The sequence below is a fragment of the Arachis duranensis genome, chromosome 1 (genome assembly GCF_000817695.3).
Source record: "Arachis duranensis cultivar V14167 chromosome 1, aradu.V14167.gnm2.J7QH, whole genome shotgun sequence".
NCBI classification, from domain to species: Eukaryota; Viridiplantae; Streptophyta; class Magnoliopsida; order Fabales; family Fabaceae; genus Arachis; species Arachis duranensis.
The window spans coordinates 12432536-12452484 of record NC_029772.3 but is presented as its reverse complement, the minus strand read 5'-3'; the positions used below and the strand labels follow the sequence as shown (position 1 = coordinate 12452484).

General features: G+C 29.5%; 3 protein-coding genes across 7 annotated transcripts in view; 2 read left to right on the top strand and 1 right to left on the bottom strand.

Moving 5' to 3' along the window:
- Positions 1 to 1815, bottom strand: part of LOC127746124 (RNA pseudouridine synthase 3, mitochondrial-like) — a 6367-nt gene extending 4552 nt beyond the window's left edge. The window contains exons 1-2 of one of the 4 annotated variants that reach the window (XM_052259796.1): positions 1697 to 1815; positions 1130 to 1313 (exon numbers count right to left, since the gene is read on the bottom strand). In XM_052259796.1, the coding sequence (XP_052115756.1) occupies positions 1130 to 1190 (61 nt within the window). In that variant the 5' untranslated portion in view covers positions 1191 to 1313; positions 1697 to 1815. Of the gene's footprint in view, positions 1 to 1129 lie in introns of all 4 variants that reach the window. The other 3 variants (XM_052259795.1, XM_052259798.1, XM_052259797.1) reach the window with 3 other exon arrangements.
- Positions 1816 to 4635: 2820 nt separating this feature from the next.
- Positions 4636 to 7479, top strand: LOC127739601 (transcription factor RAX2-like). 2 transcript variants are annotated; one of them, XM_052253263.1, is made up of 4 exons: positions 4636 to 4842; positions 5519 to 5648; positions 6869 to 6965; positions 7225 to 7416. In XM_052253263.1, the coding sequence occupies exons 1-4, from the start codon at positions 4707 to 4709 to the stop codon at positions 7282 to 7284; spliced, it is 423 nt and encodes a 140-aa protein (XP_052109223.1). In that variant the 5' UTR covers positions 4636 to 4706; the 3' UTR covers positions 7285 to 7416. The 2 variants fall into 2 exon arrangements, with proteins under 2 accessions (XP_052109223.1, XP_052109222.1); XM_052253262.1 differs by having other exon boundaries at positions 6869 to 7479.
- Positions 7480 to 12845: 5366 nt separating this feature from the next.
- Positions 12846 to 19559, top strand: LOC127746570 (clathrin interactor EPSIN 1-like). The gene is made up of 11 exons (XM_052260263.1): positions 12846 to 13042; positions 13174 to 13225; positions 14613 to 14692; positions 14815 to 14893; positions 15006 to 15089; positions 15204 to 15349; positions 15463 to 15699; positions 16862 to 17016; positions 17601 to 17794; positions 18344 to 18887; positions 19041 to 19559. Exons 1-11 carry the CDS (start codon positions 13002 to 13004, stop codon positions 19265 to 19267), a joined length of 1839 nt encoding a protein of 612 aa, XP_052116223.1. The 5' UTR covers positions 12846 to 13001; the 3' UTR covers positions 19268 to 19559.
- Positions 19560 to 19949: the final 390 nt, after the last annotated feature.

Below are 19949 nucleotides of genomic sequence, written 5' to 3'. Positions count from 1 at the left end.
GGATGATTAAAGAGAAGAATTAGATGAAGATGAAAATGAAGTTGAAGGAGAAGCATGAACTCTTCAAAATGCCGCGACACGCGAATGTAACTTGGAAGAACTTGAATTATTATATTTGGTACTGTTAATTGGCATTCCCTCTTAATTGTTATTTCCAATTTTAATTATTACTTTTACATGTAGATGAAAACGTGATTCTACCTTATATTTTTTATAATTAACTACAAATTTAAGAAGAAAAAAGTCCCCCTTATTATTTATTCCTACAATGAATAATGGTTAATAAAAAAATAAGTATAAAAAATTAATTTTTAATAGTTAATATTAAATATTTTTTATTATAAAAAAATTATTTTGGATAATTTAGTATTTACAATTTATAGTTTAAGGTTTAAGATTTAGATTTAAAATAAGTATAAAAAAAGAACAAATTAATCCTAACTTTTTGGTTTGTAGACATTTATATTTAAGTTTCTAATCTTTTCAAAATCTAGATAAAATCTAGACATATCGATGTCTGAGTCTAATTTGTCTTATTTTAAAAATTCTTTCGTGTGTTCATTCATATAAAACTAGAGTCAAGTTTGATTTTTTTGATGGGTATAACACGCCCAAGTAAATATGAAGTCAGAGACTTAAAAACATTTTAAATCCTCGAAAACTTAAATGTCCGTAGATCAAAAAGCCAATGACCTATTTTTCCTTTTCTCTAAAAATAATTATAAAAAATTAGTTGATATTGGCTAAAAAAATAACCATACTAGATATACACTAAAATCAGTTACTAAAACATATCATTAATATAGAATATACACCAAAGAAAAAATATACATTAAAAATGATAAAATTAGTATTAAATTAGCTCAATTAAAAAATTATACTATAAATAAAAGTATGACGTAGTAATGTAAGAATATGCATAATGTAATAGAAACTCTATTTTCTATTTTTCTTTTATTTTTTCTTATTATCTCTAATTCTCTCTATTCTTGATAGAGATTCGTATCAAATGGTGCTTTCATTGAACACCTTGCCAAATTTTTATGGTGATTCACCGGACTCAATTTGAGATCAAATTTAAACTAATTTACAACGCTTGAATTCAAATTATCAAAAAGCAGACAGTTACTTGAAGATCTTGCGCCAGAATTTGTGCAACCTTGAACGCTAATCAACATCTCCAACAGCATCTAATTGTCCATATTCAAGCCAAATCAGCAGCAGATTTTCAACCAATCAACAATACTTTAACAAATCCACCAATCAACAATACTTTAACAAAACCAGAAACAGCAACTTCAGCACTTCCAGTTCTGCAATTCCAAAATTCAGATTCGGTTTATGAGAACTGCATGATTAGAGAATGCAGCAACAATAATTCCAGAATCAGCAATGCATCCCAAACACACAGACGAAAAATCAAGAGAGCAACAAATGGCAGCAACATCAGCGAAATTTCAAGAAAAACAAGAGGCACGAGTCTATGCAAATTTAGATTCAACTAGCAATTCAGCGACATATAACAACTATAGAGCACAAATTCAATTTCACAGGCTCAGTTCCCAGTTCAACAAGTCCAGCTTGTGCAATTTCTGAAGAACATGTAAGAACTCCTCATAATTCCAGAAAAATTGCTATGCTCTCAAATAGAATCAGCAACTTACCAGAAGTTGCATATGCAAAACTCGGAAAACACCTGGATCTACAATTGGCGCATTTGGAGGAAACGGCTCTGGCCGAGGAGGAAGTTGCCGTCCGGGACGGCGGAGCAGCGGCGGTTGGCCTGGCGACAGAGAGCGGCGCTGGCGCGGCTTCAGTCCTGCACAGCGGCAGTGGCGCCGAGGACGGCGCCCTCACGAGGGGAGAGCGGGCACTCGCGAAGGCCTTGGTTGGTGGAGCAGGGACGGGGAAAGGCTGATATCTTCACTCTCGTGGGTTCAGTTGCGGACTTCCGATGGCGGCTAAGCCACCACCGCTCATGGCGGCATCGTTTCCCTGGGATCGTGCTGCAGCGGCGACAAGCCTCGAGTTCTCCAGCGGTGGCGATATTGATGGCGGCACACGCGGTTGTTGGCTCGTTTCGCAGTGGGTGGCTCGCGAGGAAGGAGCAAGGAAGAAGCGCGAGGTGGTTACAGAAGGGGAAGAAATCCTGGCGGCGCCGGTAACCACAACCCCTGCTCCAGTGGCGGCGTGTTTGGGCGGCGAAGGAGTGGCTCACAGTGTTGGAGGAAGGTTCTGGCACGAGGTTGACGGTGAAGCCTTATGTTTTAGAATTCTGGGCTTAACTATATTTGATTTGGGCCCAAACTCTAAGTTTCATGTTTTACAAAAATTTTGGTATACGAATTCTAAGTGGGCTCATATTTTTAAAACAATGGCATTGTGGTGGTAAATTTTTTTTTGTCAGCAGTGGTTATAAAAAGTATTATTTTGGGATTGTTTGGTTTCTTTTATTAATTATAATTAACTTTTACAATTTTTATTATGATTTATATTTTTTCACAATCTTAAAGACAAAGTTGTTTTGAAGGGTAGAATAATGATAAGATTACTATTGGACTAGCCCAATTAAAAAATTATATTATAAATAGGAGTATGATGTAATAATGTAGGAATATGTATGATATAATAGAAATTCTATTTTTTCTCTTTGGTTCTAATACTAGAAATTTTTCTTCTATTCTCTCTAGTTATTTTTAATTCTCTCTATTCTTCATACAAATTTGTATGAAAAAAATAAGTTGAATATTATATGTATATATTTATATACAAATACACAAATTACATATATATTTATACATAGTATTTTTAAAAAAAACTATAAAACATTTATTAATTGTTTTTATTAGTAATTTTATAAAATGAAGAATAGAAAGTGAAATAGAAAAAAAGAGCAAATATAAAAATATGATAACTAAATAAAAGTTATTTATTATGAAAAATCACCCATTTAAAATGATTTACCTACGCCTTTATTTTGTACATAATCATTTTGGCCTGGGACGATTTACTAAAAATTACTAGTAATCAATTTAGTTCAAAAAAAAATTGTATATGACATTAGTAACGAAAGTCAATTCAAAACAAACGAATAATATTGGACAAAATTTATTTTAAATGGGTGATTTATCTTATTTATTATGTTAATTTTTATAATTTTCTTAATTTTTAATTAGAATCTTATAGTTAAAAATTATAATTACATCTTTATATTTGATAAAAATAATTCAATTAAGTTTCTGTTAATTATTTTTTTTTTACTTGATATAAGATGAATTGTAGAATAATATTTTAAAAGTAAATATCCTAAGATTATTATAATTTTTTTAATATAAGAATTTAATTAAAAAATTTAATATAAAATAAAGATCTAACTATAAATCTTTAAATTATGAGTAATCAATTAAAATTTTTACAAAATTATAAGAACCAACAAAATAATTAATTAATAACTAATAATAATAATTTTGAATACTTATTTAAATTTATATCAAATCAAGATGCTTTTTTTTAATCCGTGTATAATTATAATTATAATTATTATTATTATTATTTGAGTATAACGGGACAATTATTTGGGAGTAAAAGTAAATAAAATTGATCATACTATTAATATAAATTAAAAGATAATATTAATTACATATAACTATAAATTAATATAAACTAATTAATTTTCATGTTATCCTCGTACCTCGTATATATATTACTTTATTTTCATAATCCATACCATATATATAACGATACATGATTATTGATTAATAATAATGTTTAATAAGTTCTTGTTACTTAGCTAAAATTTATTAAAATTAAATAGTCAATGTTAAATATAAGCTCCAATAATTGATAACAACGAATTATTTGAAAAGGACAAAAAAACGAAAAATAAAAATTGTTCTTGGACATTTATGATAAGATGACTGATGACATTTTATCATTTTTAACTCTCCAGTAAATATGTAATTTTTCACCACTCGATCGCTGACTTATTCAACTACTATTTTACGTACTATACTTAAATGTTCTTTTAAAAAATATATATATAGGAAAAGAAAAAGAAAGACGAATTCCAGACCAAAAAGAAAAGATAAAATGATTCCTTAAGATTTAAAAATAATAAATTCCTTTTTAACAATATTTAGAAAAGATGGTTAATATTAATTCTTTTGTACAAATTTCATGCATATATAAAATAATTAATATTTTTTTTACCAAAAAATAAGGAGACTCGAACAATATATAATAATGATTATTACTTTAAAATGATTAATATATAACAATGAATTACACTTTAAGAAAATTTTGGGAATCTTAATTAAAAAAGTTTCTCAATGAAGAGCATTATTGATGAACATATAGCCAATTCAACCACCAACTATAACAAGAAGATTAGAATAATTAGAACCGAAATTTAATTGTACCAAGTATTAATAACTTTATAGGTTTCTCATCATATTATCTATAATCTAATAATCTAATTAAATATTCAATCATATTATACTTCTTGTATATAAAAATTAATTATCAATTACTTATCATATTTAAAAATACATATTGAGTATCTCATAAAAAAATATCATAAAATTATAAATAAATTTAATTATTCTAAAAGTTCAAATCAAAGGGTCACTATATTACTATCATTATTATTATTATTTATTATAAATTATTATTGTTATTTCATTTGAGAATAGTATAGTGTTGCGGCCATGGGAAGAGCTCCTTGTTGTGACAAAGCAAATGTGAAGAGAGGACCATGGTCTCCTGATGAGGATGCAACACTCAAGAACTATCTTCACACTCATGGCACTGGAGGAAATTGGATTGCATTGCCAAGAAAAGCTGGTTCTTTTTCTTTTCTTTTCTTTTCTTTTAAATTGTTATGTTTCTGTTTGCATAGAATTAGAGTAGATCGTATATTATAAATTAAACTTTTTTTAAGAAAAACAAAATCATGGGGTATTGTTTTGATCATTAATAATTTTGGTGGTGATCTTCTTTCTTTGGTTCTTATTCTTTCGTTCTTGAGAAGGGAAAAAAGTGAAATTTTCTCCCCTATAATGAACATTATAATCAGTGGGGATTGGAAGAATTATTGCTTATTAAGTGTAATTAAGTTAAAGGTTTTCAAACTTTGTATCTTTAATTTATCTCAATATTGTGCTTTGATTGAATTCAGTGTTTTACTTTGTAAATTTCAATTCAAATTGCAGAGGTAGGTGCATTCATCTTCATACATATTTTCAAATAAAATTAGAAAAAATTTCGAACAAATTAAAAACAGATATATATCATACCAAACACTACAGGAATTTCGACAGATAACGGCAGTTTTTAAAACGGATATATAGCGGCGGTTTTCGACTACCGCAAAACTAATATCACATATACATACATGAGATTGATCATGATGAAACAAATATATGCTTTAATTTGATATTTTCTCCCCCTCCCTCCCTTCTAATTTTGTGTTATACAAATTAAAATTTGATTATTTGATGATGTGATATAATATATGTAGGTTTAAGGAGGTGTGGGAAGAGTTGCCGTCTAAGGTGGCTGAATTATCTAAGGCCAGATATAAAACATGGAGGATTTACCGAACAAGAGGATCAAATCATTTGCACTCTCTATACTCAAATGGGAAGCAGGCAAGTCTATCTATAACTTGTAAATTATTAATTTTATTACTACCACTAGTGGTATATATTTATTAGTAATACTAAGAAGACAACAAAAAATTAGTTCAAACAGCTCAATTTTCTCTTATTTAGCATGTATTTATTGTAACATGTATTAAATAAAATAAAAAATAATAAATTTTGATAGTTTTTAGTTAAAATTGTTTTTTCAAAACTTTTCATATATTTAAAGACACTAAACTTGTTTATTAATTCATTTTTTCTAAATAAAAAAAGCGTGTATTATAATAATAAATATGAGTTCAATTAAGATGATAAATATTTTAACAGACGATTTATGATATAAAACATGACAATAATGAGACAAAAAATTCTCTCGTTGACTTTGTTGTGTATAATTTTTGAAAGAGTATTCATTTCAAGATATTTATTTGAGAAATGTCAGTAGAATTTGTTTTTTTGTTCAGTAATTAACTAGGAATGTTTAAAGGATTTGGATCCTTTAAAGTTTGAATTTCACTTTAAAGAGTAAAGTATAATTTTTTACTCTTGAATAGTTTCTCTTTTATATTTATTCTTGGTCCTACCTATGAAATCAATGGTGAGAGATCGTACTTTACTCTTTAAAGTAAAATCCAAACTTTAAAAGATCTAAATCTATGTTTAAAAGTGTGGACTAAAAATATATTATTATATTACTAAACTAAAATAATTGAATTAATTTCTAAAAGTACGTGCAAAATAAAAACCAATACATTTTGCTTACTCTTGAATATTTTTCTATTTATTTTTCTGTATATATATTATTTATATCTTGACATAATTACCAAATCTATTGTAAAAATATTAATTACTCAACAAATGAAAGAAAAATTCTAAATTTTCATGAGTTGAATATTCCAAAAGCTTGATACTTTTACTTTTTTTTCAAATGCAAGTATACTAGTAATATATAACTTCATCAGAAATGCTATTTGGATATTAAAATTAGTCACTAAAATCAATCATTAATATATTTGTGTATAAATACATGTGTGATTTAATTTATTTTCAACATGTATTTATATTTCGACATATATTTTATATTGGTGATTGACTTTGATGACTAATTTTAGTGTACACGTAGCATAATCCTAAATTCATTATTGTAATATTGTATGTATATTTATATTCAAATTAAAAAAAAAAAAACTATGGGTATTCACATGAAACTTGTGTGCTTGTCCTAGATGGTCTGCAATAGCATCTCAACTTCCTGGCAGAACAGATAATGATGTCAAAAACTATTGGAACACCAAGCTCAAGAAGAAGCTCATGGCAGCAAAAGTAATTTCCCCTAATAATAATAATAATAAAACATTATTGACTACTCAACAAAACTCAGATTTTCAAGCTACTAAAAATTGTTCATCATCATCATTAGTGCATCTTCCAATTTTAAGCAATGATATTACTAATTTTAGTTCTAACATAAGTCTTGACCTAATTCATCAACAACTCTATAGTCCACAATTTATGAATTTAGAAATTGGTGGTGCAAATTCAAGGAACAACAAGAATAATAATAGTAGTAGTAATATTGAAGGTTCAACTTCTTCTTCATCACTTGCATTATTGGACTACAAGGGTGGATCATCACTTCTAGAAGAAGAAAAACAACATGGTGTTGGTGGTGATAATGATGAATCTAATAAGGAATTCTTGATGGATTTAGGGTTTGATGGTGAATTTTCTCAAAGTATTAGTAGTTATTGTTACTCTGAGTGGGTTGATTTCAACTGTGCTGAAATTAAGCCACATTGAGTAATTAAATTAAAGATGAATGTTGTATTATTGGATAGTGGATACTCTTCTTTCTATTTTATGTATTTATATATATTTATTTTTGACAAATTGACATATCTAGATATATTAATTTTTTAAAATATATGTTAATTTTGTCTAAAGTGATGCATGTTTTATTTGAAACAAAAAAGAATGTGACTTTGTGGAATTTGTAAAAAGAAAAAAAATTAAAAAGCACTAATTATAATCAGAAAAAAAATGAAAATTTATGTGCAAGTAATTTCATGTGAAGTTGATAGTTGAAAATCGTTGAATAATTTAATAAATTTGACTAAATTATTATTTAATAACTCTAAACTATCAATAATTTTACATAAAATTAACTGCATCTTCTTAAAAGAACAAAATTATTAAAGATTATGAACATGAAATGCATGCATGATGCTCATTGATCATACATGATTCATGCATGGTGGAATGTGGGGTCAATGAGAAAATAATTAAATTCAGCGCCTATTACATTATATATAGGGAAACAAGTTGTCATATTATTCTGTCTCATTAAAATTTTTCAAAATATAATTATTTATTAATTATTTGTATATTTAAATTATTTGTTATTTGTTCTTGTTAGAAGCTTTTTTGTCTATTAATTTATTCTTCATAGCAATATCGAAAAGAATGACTAATATTCATGAAAGTCCGTTTTGCTATCTTATTTTTGTGTCGCATCATGAAAAATGATTTTTAAAAAAGTTGTTAAAAAAAAATTATATCAAATTAAAATAACATTTTATCTTTCACCTAAATTATAAGTTTATTAAAGAGAAAAATGAAAATGGAGCCACCATCAAATTTACCATTTAATTAAAGCAGATAAAGAGCTTTTCATGAACTTTTGAAAGAACATTATTTTCAATTCAACGATATATATTACATACATGTATACAAAAAATTAATTATTAAGTTAATTATTTGATCCATATAAAATATATATTAAAAATAAATTAATATAATATAATTCTAAAAGCTTTTGTTAGTTTGAAGTTACAGAACACATGCATGCACATAGACTTGAATAATAATTTTAATATAATATAATAATTTTAATGACATAAGCATGTTTGTTTGTTTGAATCATAGTGGTCACGAAAGTTGCATGGGATGGTGGCCAATTCAAACCTAATAATATATAAGAATTGAATAATATTTAAATAATTTTAAATATTTATGTGATTATGTCCCTCTCATTCATGAGCCATAAAAGATTCTGTGTCTTTTTCTCTCTTTCCTCGCTTCTCTCGTGAAATAATATTCATTCATGTTGTAAAAAAAAATATTAAAATGAAAAAGAAAAAGAATCCTAGTACGAGTTTATAATTTAAAATTTAAAATAATTTTAAAAAATTAGTTGGAAAAATTAATTTCTTAATATTATTCTATTTTATATAAACGGGTGATTGTGCTATTCTTTAATTAATATTTTTTATTTTTAATAAAAAATTATGAAAAATAAAAAATAATAATAATAGGAGTAAATTAAAAAAACTACATAAATTAAAAAAAAAGAGTGACATTTTTCTATTCTATTATTGAAAAAATTACTCTACTATCTTATGTTGATTAAAAAAACTAATCTAAACATATACTTAAAATTGAAGATATCAACCGAATCAATCCCTAGCTAGTTTTTAAATTGATCGATTTAGTTTTTAAATTAATTACGAATCAAGTTAGTATTGTTTCAATCAATTTGGTCATTCTAATTCCTAAACATTCAAATTGCTCTCCTCAATTTTTCATCTCAGAAGCAAATTGATTAAAATGATTTTTCTGCCGCAACAACTTATATATAATACGTGACAATTTAGAAACTAGAGGATTAACTTAATTTACAATTTGAAAATTAGAGACTAATTTTAATTAATTTAAAAATTGAGGGACTATTTTTAGATGATAGAAAATCTCCCAATATAAAATTGTCCACAAACAGAATTTAACTATAAGCTAAGGATTTTGTTATCTAGCTTGTGATGTATATATGTAGCCAATTCATATATAAACTATGGACTTTAATGAACTTTAATTTTAATAGCTACTTAGGGTTGTTATTAACAAAATCATATTTTTATTGTTAGCTATTAAAATTTTGTGATAAACTACTATATTTGATTTTCTTTCATAAAACTTTCAATTCAATTGTTTAATAGCTAACAATAAAAATAGGTTTTTTTTAATAACAAGCTAATAATAGCTATTAAAATTCCAATTAATAAGTGTCTAATGTATTAAAAAACAGATATCTCACATATTAGTTAATTCATTAAAAAATTAATTTGGATTCATCAAGTATTTAACTCACTCATTCGTTTAAGTAAGTGCGGTCAGAAATTTAAATTTTGTCTTGTGTAAACAGTAATTTATTGACCAATAATAGATCTTTAAATAAAACTCAGATTCATAATAAATTAATCTTTAACCTATCGAAATAATAAATATTGTGGATAACAAAAAAGAGTTAATTCATTAAAAAAATACGGTTATATATAATATAAGTTCATATTAATATCTCGTCATTCTTATCCCACTATATGTTGTTGTTTTTGCTCCTAGTCAAGACCACAGTTTATGACTTAAGATCACTACATACATAGTTAATTATTAAATTAGTATTAAGTTTTTGGAATCTTATCTATAAATGGAGAAAATCATTCATAATGGTAATTGTTCATGTGCCAACCAATATAATTGGCAGCCAAACCTTACTAATTGACCATTTTCTTTATTCCTAGTCTTACTTTGATTACACTCTTGACCCATATTAAGGGGGTCATTGTTTACAAATTGGATAAAAATCAAAAGTTGAATTTGGAACTGACTTGTTTAAATTAAATTTATTATGGATTTTTTTATATATAAAAAAGGATGCTTCCAAAGATGGCCAAAACATTTTGTTTGTTCTAATGTTTGGTTATGTCTATTTTGATAAAAGTTTTATTAGTCTTTTAATTTATTATTGTCCTACATTATCTTCTTCCTTTTGGCATTTTATGCATATGAAATTATGGATGAATATTCCTTCACAAATAGCTTTGATAAAAAAGAGACATATTCTTATTTGTTCTCAATAGGGTACACTTGTACATTTTTGCTCACTAAAGAATGCCTAAAGCATGCTTGTACTTTAATTTTATATAAAAAATGGGAAAAAATGTTTAATTAATAACCAAAATAAAAATTATATTATCTCATTGTTCTCAACTTTTATTATTATTATTATTCCATGTCCTTGTTCAAAAAAGTACATACCTTGATCAGAAGTAAACCAACCCCACAAACCTTGACAACTTGGTTGGGACAAAAGGTTATTATAGACCAAAAAAGTTGTCATTTTTTAATGATGGAAACTCAGGTGCAATCGACTTCACGTGAAGTTGATACTTGAGAGCTGTTAGATGATTTGACTGATTTGACTTAATTTTTATCTAACGACTCTCATGTATAACTTCACGTGAAGTCAACTTTATCTGAATTTTTACCTTTTATAATAGCTTTCTATAAATAAATAAAGTTTGAATGCTTTTTAATTTTACCATTATCACATGCTAGAATAAGACAGTTTTTATTTTTTATTTTCCATATATGAAGAAGACAAACTACTTGCTTTACTTCAAAGGAATTAAAAACTCTGGGAATGAAGTATTTTTTAATTTTTTGTTTTTTTCTCTTCTATTTTTTTTTTCTGTATTAGGAAGTTTTTAAGTTACCTACAATCTATTCTTGCTGTATTATAAATGGTTCATGAGATAATGGGACATGACACGGATTGCAATACTTTTTTTTTTTTTTGTTGATTTTTTTTTGTTTTTGTCCACCGGATTATAATATTATTAAAAAAGAAAAAATGTGAATCAATGGGCTTACACTCATGCCATCAGTTTTGGGCTAGTGATTGTTCAATCATTCTTGGGCCTAACATTTTTGTTTCTCCATCCAATAAGTAGTTGGACAAATTTTGGAGCATCTTTACATGAACTTTACCGAGAGCTTTTTTTTTTTGGACAAATTTTGTGATTATTTTATTTTGATATTTCTGTAGTCTTGTTATAATACAAAAATAAAAAATAAAAAAAATAAAAATATTGAGAGCTAAATTTCCTTCATAATTATAGAAAAGAAAATAAGTGTGAGAATTGGCTAACTAACAAGAATCTTACGTGTTCAGTGGCTAAATATATTGTTTCTTAATATATTACATTCGAGTTCAAATTTTAACTGTGACTAAGTAGTAAATAAAACCCTTAAATATGTGTAGAGCGTGTGTTGTATGTAAGTGTGTAATATTTAGAATTAGTGGCTGTTTAATTCGACCAAAAAAAAAGAAAAAAGAAAAAAGTCTTATATTAATTCTGGGATTGAGTTTTGTTGATCAACAGCAAAGTGTCCTGAGAATGATAGTGAATGATGATTGTAAAGGGAGTATCTTAAAAAAAAAAAAACTTAAATTAAACAATAAACTTTCCAGAACTTAATAGGAGTCAGTCAAAGCAAATAACGAAACACAGTGAGCTAAGTATCATTCACATGTTTTTAACAATTGCCTACTATTATATATAATAAGAATTGAGAAGAGATGTAGTACACAATTTTATTCTCCAAATAACTTTTATCATGTATTTACTATAATACATATGAAAATATATGAATACATGAACTTCTTTAGGCATAGAATTAAACATACAATAATATCCATTTTGGAAAAACTAATATACTCTTAAATTGATAATACTATTTATTCAGCAAATTTTACACAAATTATTAAATTACTATTCCACCTTGACTCATGACAATAATAAAAAAGTCTCGTGACTCACAAATTCAGTCCAACAGAATACATAAATTCAATTTAAGTTTTAGTCTTTATTATCTTATCTTATCTTTATCTTATATTTAGTTGTTGTTATCTTATCTTTATTTACTTTTATCTTTCATAAGATAATACTCTGTATATATATTAGTTTTACTCTCATAGTTTGCAATACAATTCAATTAAAAATACAAAGTACAATATTTTTCATCTTTCCTTTTCCTATTCTTTTACGATTTTATCACAAATAATTATTATTATATTATCATATCAATGAAAATAATAATTTTTAATTTATTATTTAAAAAATCATTTAAATACATAAATTTAATTGAATAATTATATAAAATTATTTACACTATTAGGTTGTTAAAATTAAACTCATCAAAATTAATCATATTGATAATAAAATTTTATAAAATTAAAATAACATTATTAAGGCCAGAGTGAGAATATCCATTATTTTTTATTTAACATAATAAAAAAAAGGAAAATTGTCATGGTAGTGTGACCATATTAGATCTAAAAATTAATATCAATAAAAAAAAATTGTTGTTACTCAAAGAACCTAAGCCATCGAAATTTTGCTGCAATTATATACAATATGATATGATTTTTCATTCGTAACTTTCTTCTCTTCCTTTGTTTCTTTGTTTATTTATAAAATCACGCTGCGGTTAGATCAGATCCGATCTGCAACTTTCTTCGCCATGGATTTCATGAAGGTCTTCGATCAAACCGTTCGAGAAATGTGAGCAATCTGTTATATTTTTTTTAAATCTTCTTGTTATGCGAATTAATTCATGTGTTAATCTCTAATCCACGATGTCGTGATTGATTTTCTTTTTCTTTTTCCTTTCCTGATGTGTGTGTGGAAATCAGAAAGAGAGAAGTGAATCTGAAGGTGCTGAAGGTTCCCGAGATCGAACAGAAGGTAAAGTTAAATTCTAATTGCTGCTATTTTGCTTGTTATTTGCGTTTATTTGATTGGAATGTTCATGAGATTGCTGTTTGATTTGTTCTTTTGTTTATCAGAAATATTTTTTCCCCTTCCTGAATTGAATGTGAATTGCGGGAGTGTGTGAATTGAATTGTGTTGTGTTGTTCTAGATTTGATTTGTATGTAAAATGCATATGTGAATGTGAATTGTCTCTGTTTATCTTTGTGTTCATGCCTCATGGGAAGATGGGGGCAGAATTGTTGCATAAGTCTCGCATAGACTGTATAAAAAGTAGTGTTGATGAAATGCACGTTTTTGTTTTAAAACTCATAATTTTATGTAAGATGCTTGGCAAAAATGTACTAGTGAAGCCAATTTTCCGTTTTCATATCATATTTCAGACTTTAAGTAAGAAGTTGCCACTTCATTTTTTTCCCCAACTTTGTTAATTATAGAAGTCATGGACCAAGCAGCAACATTTTGAGGAATGTTTTTTTTCATGTTAAAACTTGAAAGTAGAAACAGGCAACATAAAAACCAATGATGTTGCTTTTATTTACAGAATTTGTATCTCCTCGTTGCATAATCTGATCTGTTTCACATAGTAAGATGCTTGACTTTATTAAACCAAACTACAAGTCTACAACCTTCTTCTGGGAAACTAACTCAGGGAGTGCATACAGAGAACGAGAGGAATGAAAGTTATCAATATATACACCAAATGCCATATCAAAGTCAATTGCCTATCCGTTTGCATTTCATTGCTTTTCACGTCTTGTTGGATGTAATAGTTCCTGGTGGCTGGCTCTCACCAAATAGATCATTTTCATAGTATGAAATTTGTAAATTGTCATTGGGCCTTCACTGAATAACTTCAACTTCCGGAAGAATTGCCATTGGAGTTCTTACCTGACCCAATTTATGGAGAGTATGTAGTCTATATTCTTTTTCTCCACTTTGGGCATACCCAACCCAGCAATTCTATACCATTATTGGAACTTGAAATTTTTTTTAGTTGTGAGCCTCATTCATCTTGTGCAAATACACCAGCCTGGCAGCCTTTTGTCGAGAAGATGGAAGATATCAGATATTACATAGCAACACTATATAAGAAAATTCTTGTATGGTATAAATTTGATAGGTAGTTATAAATTGTTCTAAGTTATGGTCATTCTTTCAGTTTCAAACTTAACAAATAAGTTTTAACCTTAAAAAGATGGTGTTATAAGTTGAATTAAGCAAGTGATATGTTGTTGGTTTGTGGCCCTGCTCTGTAGATGTGTATGGTAGATTGGATGTATGGCTCCAACGTTTGAATTATATGATTAATAAATCTGCTGGTTTTATTTATTGGAGTTCTTACCATTATTTATGATTTAGGTGTTGGATGCAACTGATAATGAACCTTGGGGTCCTCATGGTTCTGCACTGGCAGAGATTGCACTGGCTACCAAAAAATTGTAATAATCTATCTATTTCTGTTCTAGTTATATTATACTACTTTTAGAAGTTCTATTTTTCCTTCTTATTTGGAGGAAATTTAGTGTTATTCTTAAATTATTGCTTCTGCTATACTTTTCAGTACTGAATGTCAAATGGTCATGAATGTCCTTTGGACAAGATTGACTGAAACTGGAAAAGATTGGCGCTATGTTTACAAGGTAACACTTTCTGCATAACCTTGTTATTTTAGATTTAAGTTACAAAGGGAAGGTCTTCCATTTTATTTGTTGTTACATCACACCCAATAACTCTCAAGTACTTTTACGTCAGGCATTAGCTGTTATAGAGTATTTGGTAGCACATGGGTCTGAACGTGCAGTTGATGACATTATAGAGCATACATTTCAAATCTCAGTAAGGATCCTTCTCATGTATTTGCTATTTGAACTTGCAATATTTAAACAGACTGGCAATAAGAATGAACGATAAATTTCCTTACATATAATCCTTTACTTTGGATTGGTGAAGGCACTTTCTAGCTTTGAATATGTTGAGCCTAGTGGTAAGGATTCGGGACTAAATGTCAGGAAGAAGGCAGAAACCATTGTGGCCCTTTTGAATAATAGAGAAAAGATACAGGAAGTGAGAAATAAAGCTGCTGCAAACCGTGACAAGTAGGTCGAATATGTCACTACCTTAATCCCCGAATTGATTTTAATTAAACTATGATATAGATTGTGTTGTTGGTAAATAATATTCTTGTTTTTCTTTTGGATGAGTACTTTAGATACGTTGGAGTTTCTTCTAGTGGAATCACGTACAAGTCTGGGTCAACCTCATTTAGTAGTGGCAGCTATCAGAGCAGTGGTAAATATTCGGGCTTTGGTTCAAATGATGGTGATAGGTTTAAGGATAGCTACAGAGACAAGGGAGACTATGAAGAAGACAAATACATTAGAAGATCACGAAACATCAGTGACGATGAAGAGAACTCCTTCAAAAAGGGTACTGCACACTCTGTCAGGTAAGGCATATCTTACTGCTATTCTCGTCTGTAAATTACTTGTACGTGTACTTTATGTTTATGCCATATTATTGTCTCTACACATTGGCATAACCCTAGGTACTAGTTAGAATTTGGGGGAAATACTGAACTTAGTTTGTAAATTCAGTCATTATGGCATATATTTTGTTGTACATTGTTAATTTGTTATTATATGTTAAGTTGCTGTCTGAAATATCTAGAATTGTTTAAGTTCCTTGCACTAAGGAATTTGTATGGTTTTGACTAATTTTCCTTAAATGTTTTTTTTTTTCCATTAGTTCTTTAAAAGTGTTCTAATAGAAATTTTGCCAGATAATATCCCAAAGGAATATGTTAGGGACTTGGGTATTATGGGGTGCTCAAAGTCCCACATCGAGTAGTATGGGATGCTTGATGTTGTATATGAGGAGAGTGGTTCTTCCCCGTTAACAGCTAGCTTTTAAGGTGTGGTTTCCCACTTTTCTTAGATACTTAACAATGGTATCAGAGCGTGGTTGTCGGTGCCATGGAGAGGGCTACCTATAGGCTGGATTAAGGTGAATACCGAATACTGATAGACCGTAGCAAAGTGGCTACCGTTGGGTCAGTGTCGATAGAGTGAAGCCGCCGTGGACGTCGGCTCTCCAGGGCCGGTATATTGTTAGGGACTTGGGTATTATGGGGTGCTCAAAGTCCCACATCGAGTAGTATGGGATGCTTGATGTTGTATATAAGGAGAGTGGTTCTTCCCCCTTAACAGCTAGCTTTTAAGGTGTGGTTTCCCACTTTCCTTAGATACTTAACAGAATATTAAATCCCATCAAACTAAACTTGTTAGTTTGTATTTGATGTGTTCGGAAAATTTTATCTCCTTTTACCTTTAATAATACAGGTTATGACTCAAATACTTCCGTTGTAAAACAAATAAATAAGTTTGTGTATCAAAGCCAGACTCAAGCTTCTGACCTTGCATTTCTATTCCCAGTTTAACGAACTTGTTCTGACTTGTGAGAAATGAGAACTCTCTTAAATGGGACTCTTGGTCAATGGTTGAGATGCTCATCTCATTTCCCTTCTCTTATATGCATCAATTGCTCAGTTGTTTGGTTGCGTAGGAACATGCTATTTCTTCTATTCTAATTCCAGAATCTCTATCTTGCAGCAAAAGTCAGGAGAATGCACCTTCCAGAGTATCTAAGTCATCTACTGCTAATGCCCATGATAATTACAGTTCAGTTGCTTCTCAAAGTTCAAGTGCACCTGCAAATAATACCGAGGATGATTTTGACGACTTTGATCCAAGAGGAACTTCTGCTAGTAAGTATTCCCATATAGTCTAGTGCATCCCAGTTGCTGATTTTGTTCATTTAATTTAAATAGTGATATTAACCTGTTCCTTCAATTTAGATTTAGGATGAAACTAAAATTATGCACATTTTGCTCTTATGTACATGATAATACAAGCTTTCCAAGTAAAATGACTGGTCCGGTAGAGTGATTATCTCTATAGGTTAAGCTTGTTAGATTGGAAAAATGACAGTTCTAGTCCTGCCCCATTTTGACGTAGTTTCCTTACTGCCTCTCCTGTTTTTGTTTCCTTTTAACTGGTCGCGGGGTTGGGGAGGATGGAGAGTGTGTGCTGGAGTCTGTTTCTTGCTTGTTTGATTTTCATAAAAGGGAAATGATGTAAAAATGGTGCAGTAAAAGTTCCATTCAAATAATCCCCATTTTTTCATTATGATCTGTTTATTCTTGAACTGTGTACCCAGTCCCAGAGCAGCTAGTGACAGAAAATAAGATAATCAATTTAACTATCCATTTGATGACAAGATCTGCCACAATATTAGTCATTTTATTATTCTTCTCAGTGTGTCAATGATATTGGGTTTTCATTCCAACAGAGCCTTCGGCTGGAAGCTCTAATCAAGTTGATCTCTTTGGACAAGATTTAATCAGTGACTTCATGGATGCTCCAACATCTGTTTCTACAGAAAAGGCTGCTGCTAATAGTGTTTCAGAGGTTGATCTATTTGCAGATGCTTCATTTGTATCGGCACCACCTAATGTGGACAAGGGAGCTAGTTCTCAACCTCAGGTTAGATTTCTTCACTCTTTACGACTGCAGTTGGTTTTCTCATGCCTGCACCAGCAATTGCTTGCAGATTCAAAGGCAGGAACCTCTACTAATTAGTGGTCCTAAGCTCAGAACCTCTCTTCCATTATCAACTAGGACTGTTTGACTGAATAGTACTTAACTGAAATAAACATTATTGACGTGTCCTTTATTATGAATTACAATATCAATTTCATCTTCCGAAGTAGTATGTTAATGATATTCAATTGTACAAGTTAGCTTTCTGAAATGATCAGGTAGGGGGAACCAATAATGAGTGGGATATGCCATCATTAATGGGGATGCACAATTTTTGACATTATTCTGAATGTTCTTATTCATATCTATAGATAAATTGCACTCCTTAAAAGCTTTAATATGTGATTGTGAAGAACTGATGAAAGAGAATAATATGTGGCTTGCCTTCTTTTTTGCACATTTTACTTCAATGTGCTGAATTTTTTTCTTTATTCCTTTTGGCACATAGTTAGTAATTTCTATTTTTTCATGTCTGTGTTGACTTATGTATAGGAAGAAGTGGATCTATTTGCATCACAGCCAGCCATTCCTTCAGTTACACCAACAGTTGACTTGTTTTCCATTCCTAAACCAGTTGCGCAGCCAGACAAGAAGTCAGGAAATTCTTCTTCGGCGAATAGTATCACTTTTGATCCCTTTGCTGTTTCTGAACCAGTTGTGCATACAGACACAGGAAATTCGGCTCCTGTGAATAATAGCACTTTTGATCCCTTTGCCATTCCTGAACCAGTTGCGCAGCCTAACAATAAGTCAAGAAATTCTGCTCCTGCAAACAATAGCACTTTTGACCCCTTTGCTGCGATTCCACTTAATAATTTTGATGGATCTGATGTTTTTGGTGATTTTACTTCTCAACCTGATTCAGCATCTTCACAGACCTCCAATAATGTTGCCAGTGACATCAACCATGATAAGATGAATGGTAAAACTTCAGTAGACTCTAAAGTTTCACCTAAAAAGGATCCATTCCAGGTGAAATCTGGCATCTGGGCAGATTCACTTAGCCGTGGACTGATTGATCTCAATATATCTGGCCGTAAGTTTATCATCTCAATATATTATTATTGTTTTTTATTTTCCCGTTCGTGCAACATTGTGAATACACATTTTGGTTTTCTTTCTGTAATATACCAATTGGTTGAGCAATTGAAGTTTCCATAATTTTATTTGTCTACCATTGTTTTTGCAGCCAAGAAAGTAAATCTTGCAGATGTTGGGATTGTGGGTGGATTAAGTGATGGATCAGATGAAGTGGTGAAAGGCCCTCCTCCACCTTCATTTTACATGGGTAGAGCTATGGGTTCCGGTTCTGGTCTTGGTAGATCTGGATTCACTCCTTCACAGACAGAAACCGGAAATGACATGTTCTCAAGCCTTAGCAGCCAACAATATCAATTTGGTGGATTCCAGAAGTAAAATTCTCTGATTATATACTCATTCTTTGTGTGCCGGCATTACCTAGACTTGAGCTTCTTGCCATTGTGGGTTTTTGTATTTTGTTTATGTATATTTCTCACACTGCTGTGATTTTATTGTACTAAAGGGTAAGAATTTACTATCGTGTTTTTCACCCACCCTGATCGGATGCAACATCATCGTGCAGTGCCCAAAGATTTGGTGGTATTGCTTTGAGTTGTAAAATATTATCTTCCGACTTTAGGTTGCTGTCTTTTTTAAGTCCTTAAATTCGTGAAGATCAACTTAACAATTCCTCCCCTCCCTCTCTCTTTCCTCATGCCCTTTTGTTCTGTTCGCTTATGTTACATTATAGCAAACTACAGTGTAAGGGGTGTTTTTCTTCTAATTTCTGGTGATCGTCTGAACTAAAACGGATGCTGTCATTAAAATTAGATTTCCACTACAAGTCTACCACCAAAAAAGTATTATATATATATATATATATAGGGGGTGCTTTTGTGTTTAGAATCAGTTTTTAGAAAAGTCAATTTAATTATGTTTGTAAGTTAGTAATTCTTAGCTTCGAATGAAGTAGAAATTTATTTCAGTATTTCTGTATAAAGTCTATTGAAAGTTTATAAGAGTATTATAAGAATTCTTTCTTAAAACAAGTTTTTTTTTGAAATTAATGTTCGAAGCT

Bases quoted from the DNA above. Each gene is read 5' to 3' on its own strand.
- LOC127739601 (XM_052253262.1), top strand. From the start codon at position 4,707: ATGGGAAGAGCTCCTTGTTGTGACAAAGCAAATGTGAAGAGAGGACCA. The intron at 4,843-5,518 runs GTTCTTTTTCTT...TAATATATGTAG, and splicing joins TGCATTGCCAAGAAAAGCTG to GTTTAAGGAGGTGTGGGAAG. The intron at 5,649-6,868 runs GCAAGTCTATCT...TGCTTGTCCTAG, and splicing joins TATACTCAAATGGGAAGCAG to ATGGTCTGCAATAGCATCTC.
- LOC127746570 (XM_052260263.1), top strand. From the start codon at position 13,002: ATGGATTTCATGAAGGTCTTCGATCAAACCGTTCGAGAAAT. The intron at 13,043-13,173 runs GTGAGCAATCTG...TGTGGAAATCAG, and splicing joins GATCAAACCGTTCGAGAAAT to AAAGAGAGAAGTGAATCTGA. The intron at 13,226-14,612 runs GTAAAGTTAAAT...TTTATGATTTAG, and splicing joins TTCCCGAGATCGAACAGAAG to GTGTTGGATGCAACTGATAA.